At 42.6% G+C, this 4,563-nt stretch overlaps 1 protein-coding gene across 2 annotated transcripts in view; it reads right to left on the reverse strand.

The window, feature by feature from the left end:
* Nucleotides 1-757: 757 nt before the first annotated feature.
* LOC123960625 (speckle type BTB/POZ protein) overlaps nucleotides 758-4,563 on the reverse strand; it is a 99,859-nt gene continuing 96,053 nt past the window's right edge. For both annotated transcript variants that reach the window (XM_046035483.1, XM_046035492.1), the window contains one exon: nucleotides 758-2,355. In XM_046035483.1, the coding sequence (XP_045891439.1) occupies nucleotides 2,211-2,355 (145 nt within the window). In that variant the 3' untranslated portion in view covers nucleotides 758-2,210. The remainder of the gene's footprint in view (nucleotides 2,356-4,563) is intronic.

Here is a 4,563-nt window from a genome sequence, read left to right on the forward strand (position 1 = left end):
TTGCTCTCTCCCCTCATTTCCTGTCATCTCTCTACTGTTGATTCTCTAATGAAGGCATAACCTCCCTCACCCCAAAAATATACATATTTGTAGAAAAAATATGTTCATCACATTGAACTGTCAAGAACATCTCTACTTTATTCAAAATATGATGCCAATCAGTAAAGATAAATGATGTATAATGTTGAATCAGTAGTCCTACTAATATGTGGTCTGTCACGAAGCTACATAATATGTCTGTAGCACAAATAATGGCCTTCCCTTCGTTTGATGAGCGCCAGGACAGTGCCAGACATCCCCAAAGATCGTTGGCCAGGGCTGACTGTTTGATGAGGAGCGATTTGCAGAGCTCAGGGATGAGCTTCCTTAAAGCCCGCCGGGCCTCGACTTTGGTCAACAGAAATCCCTGTTAAAATACTGTGCAAGAGAAAGGTCTGACTCTCTGAAGTAATTGTTCTCTAAGCAAGGCCACGGAGACCAAGTCAAACAGGCCTGTGACCATAAGTGAGAGCTGAGTCTACCAACGACACAGCTGGATATGAGCTCTTGTGATCAGACGAGGTGAGCAGCACATATGCTGGGGATTGAACTTTGATCAGGACAGAATTAAGCTTGAAACTGAAATGTGTTACTCACACACACACTGATCTGCCAGAAAGTTGAAAGGGTCTGTGCATTAATGAGTCAGTAACTGATAGATGTGACCAAACTGCATAATGAGAAATAATCAAGGATGAAAATGACACAGACATGCTGACAAAATTAAAAACATCTGTATTTTAAAGGTTTAGAAGCCAAAACATTGTTCCAGTCATAGAGAATATTCTGTGGTAACAGGTAAGTAAAAAGGTTTTTTTTTCTTGATCGGATTCTTTGATACATTTTTTTTAAGCTAGGCAGAAACTGTGCATTTTTATTAATCTTCTACATTGTGTTAACTCAACACTACTCAATGTAATCTGCCCGCTGGCAGGGCCAGAACCTGCTACTTATGCTCACACTGTAGGGATCAACAGAACAGCCACAAAGCGGCTGCATATGTTGAATTTAAGAATGGAACCCGATTTTGTACAGTGACACTTCCAAAAAAATTATTCAAACAAGAAGACTGCTTCCTCAACAATGATGACAAAAAGAGAGAAAGCCAGTATTCCTTTGTGCAATTCTACTATGAATTGAAGAAGAAGGGGAAGAAAAGAAAAACATAGAGGCGTAGATGGCTGGAAGACGCAGACAATATGGTCTGTCTATTCTGCAGAAAAGTTCATTTTTATATCCCAGGAGTCTCAGTCAAGACTATAGTCCCAAAATGTAAAAAACTTCTCCAATAATATAAAATCAAGGTCACAACAGTTTATAATGGATAGTTTGACAGCAGCCATGAGGGAAATCAGATTATGGATCTGCTCAAACTGCAAAAAAGCCGAGCAAAGTTTCGGACATGACAGAAATCCAACCAAATTGTCTGCCAGCCAGATCGTTGATTAATCTGGCATCTGGATCCAAGTCAAACTTCACATCAAATTTGGCCTGATTCTAAGAGTTGAGGGCGACCAGTCTTAATCTGTACAGTGTTTTCCCGGTTTAAGGCACAGGCTAAATAGTGAACATTAAAACATGTTCAGATTTGTATTCTTTTTGAGAATTATTTGTGCGCTAGAAAAACAATACTTTGTACGAGCACTGTTTAAATCATCAACAATGGGAACAACAGTCTTCTGTGGGTTGATCCTCTTTGTCTTATACAAGCACACTTTGGGCTTTAACATTCAAGCCACTGTACAAAACAATATGCCACAAAATTCTATTTACACAGACTCAACATTGACCTTTCCTTCCGAACCAGAAGATCAGCCCTTTACGTGTCTGACTTGCAGAATATGGTTCTAGCTTTCCAATATCGTATACAAAGGATATATGGAATGGGCAAGTCTTTGAGTTTGCAATCCATAAATATCCAGGTTTAGGTCTTTCAGAGTTCAACCTATTCCCACCTACAGAGATGCTAGTACCTCCTCTGTGGCAGCAATCCTGTAATTCTCCGGTCTGTCCAGCTCAGTAGCTCCCCCTTGACATATCTAACCTTGGGTTTCAATCTTGGGCGTCTCAGGATGCTGTAGGAGAGAGAGCGGGACTGGGAAGAAGGAGCAGTGAGGTTGCCGGTACCGGTGGACACAGCAGGGTTATGACAGGAGAGTCTCTCCGGACCATTAGGACTGTTTGAGTCGTTTTCTTGGGGGACCTAGGAAGGGGCACTGAGCCGAGGCCAGGGAGTGATAAGCCTCTGCTACCAGGTGTGGGTGAGAGATCACCATGGACTTCCACGCCGATGTCTCCATCACATCAGCTGCGTGACTGAGAGAAGAGGGCAAAGAGAGGAGATACAGAGTAGAGGAAAGTGGGGGAAAAAAACTTAAAGAAAGAAACCAAGTGGACAAGCAAAAAGATAAATAAGTGCACAAATTAACAAGTTTCTCAAGAGCTTGGGATTATATGACTCCATCTGTGTAGAGCGCAGCTCTGAGACATTAAGGATTTGTCATACCAGCTGGAAGAGCTGTTATTTACTTTGTATTTTTAAATATTTAACCCCAAAGGTCATTTTGAGAGAAATAACATCACACAAATAAATCTGACGAGAAAGTCTGTTGAGTCATGGTGTTCAGGTCATCACATCATATATCATACTATGTTTATGTAGCCAGTGCCTACTAGCAACCCCTAAATCATGTTCCCTTCACGCATGTTTCATTTCAATAGTCCAGGGGAGGTTAAGCTCTACAGCATTTCACACAATTTAAAAAAAAAGTGAGAAAAAATGATTTAGTGTAGCAGATTTTAAAAAAATCTCTTCTACATTGTTAATTAATTCAGAGCCCCTCAGATTTATTTTCCGGCTCCAGGTTGGGTATCATGCATTAGAGTAATAGCAACATATACTCTAATTTACTTTTTTTTTCTATTTTGGTTTGTTTACCTACAGAAAGTGCTTTATTTCAGTTCATTACATGTTGACTAGAGTGGCCATGACATGGCCAGTGGTTGAAAGAAACTCCAGTACTGTACTTAAGTACAGTTTGGGGTACTGGGGTACGAATTTGTAATTATTTCCATTTGATACTTTATACTTGTACTCCACTGCATTTCACAGGTACATTTTTGATCCGACAGCTAAAGATGCTGATCACTTTGCTGATTATGATTATTAATTCAAAACGTATGATCATCTTGGGCGGCACCCCAGGGGTTTGAACCCCGGTCGTCCCGGCCTTTCTGTGTGGAGTTTGCCTGTTCTCCCCGTGTCTGCGTGGGTTCTCCTCCCACTGTCCAAAGACTTGCGGACTAGGTTAATTGGTGGCTCTAAATTGTCCTTAGGTGTGCGTGGTTGTTTGTCTATGTGTGGCCCTGCGATGGACTGGCAACCTGTCCAGGGTGTGCACCGCATTTTGCCCGATGCCAGTTAGGATTTACTCCAGCCCCCCGTGACCAATGTACGTAGGATAAGCGGTTGACAATGGATGGATCAACTTTTAAAATATTAGGCATTGGTAAGATGACACTACCTAACAACATACAGTGGGGGAAATAAGTATTTGACCCCTTGCTGATTTTGCAGGTTTGCCCACTTACAAAGAATGAAACGATCTATAATTTTAATCATATGTACATTCTAACAGTGAAAGACAGAATCCCAAAGAAAATTCCAGAAAATCACATCATATGAATTTATAAAAATTGATAACCATCTGATGAGGAAAAACAAGTATTTGACCCCCTACCAAACAGCAAGTATTCTGGCTCCTACAAGCCAGTTAGTCTTTCTTTAAGACACAGCCCCAATCCCAACCAATTATCTACATCAAATACACCTGCCTCACCTTGTTACCTGTATAAAAGACACCTGTCAACACCCAAACAACCAGCATCCAACATCACCACCATGGGCAAGACCAAAGAGCTTTCTACGGACATCAGGGACAAGCTTGTTGATCTGCACAAGGCTGGGATGGGCTACAAGAGAATCGGAAAGCAACTTGGAGAGAAAAGATCAACTGTCGGTGCAGTTATCAGGAAATGGAAAAAGCACCACACCACCGCCAACCTCCCTCGGTCTGGGCCTCCACACAAGATCTCGCCTCGTGGGGTGTCCCTGATCATGCGAACGGTGAGGAATCATCCCAAAACCACAAGGGGGGAACTGATGAATCAACTGAAGGCAGCTGGGACCACAGTTACAAAAGAAACGGTTGGTAACACACTACGCCGCCATGGATTGAAATCCTGCAGCGCACGCAAGGTCCCCCTGCTCAAGAAGAAACATGTACAGGCCCGCATGAAGTTCGCCATTCACCACCTGGACGACTCAGAAGAGGCCTGGAAGAAGGTGATGTGGTCAGATGAGACCAAAATAGAACTTATTGGCCTCAACTCAACTCGTCGTGTTTGGAGGGCAAAGAACACCGAGTACAACCCAAAGAACACCATCCCCACCGTCAAGCATGGTGGTGGCAACATCATGCTTTGGGGGTGCTTTTCAGCCAAGGGGACGGGACAACTCCATCG

The sequence above is a fragment of the Micropterus dolomieu genome, linkage group LG02 (assembly GCF_021292245.1).
Source record: "Micropterus dolomieu isolate WLL.071019.BEF.003 ecotype Adirondacks linkage group LG02, ASM2129224v1, whole genome shotgun sequence".
In the NCBI taxonomy this organism is placed as follows: domain Eukaryota; kingdom Metazoa; phylum Chordata; class Actinopteri; order Centrarchiformes; family Centrarchidae; genus Micropterus; species Micropterus dolomieu.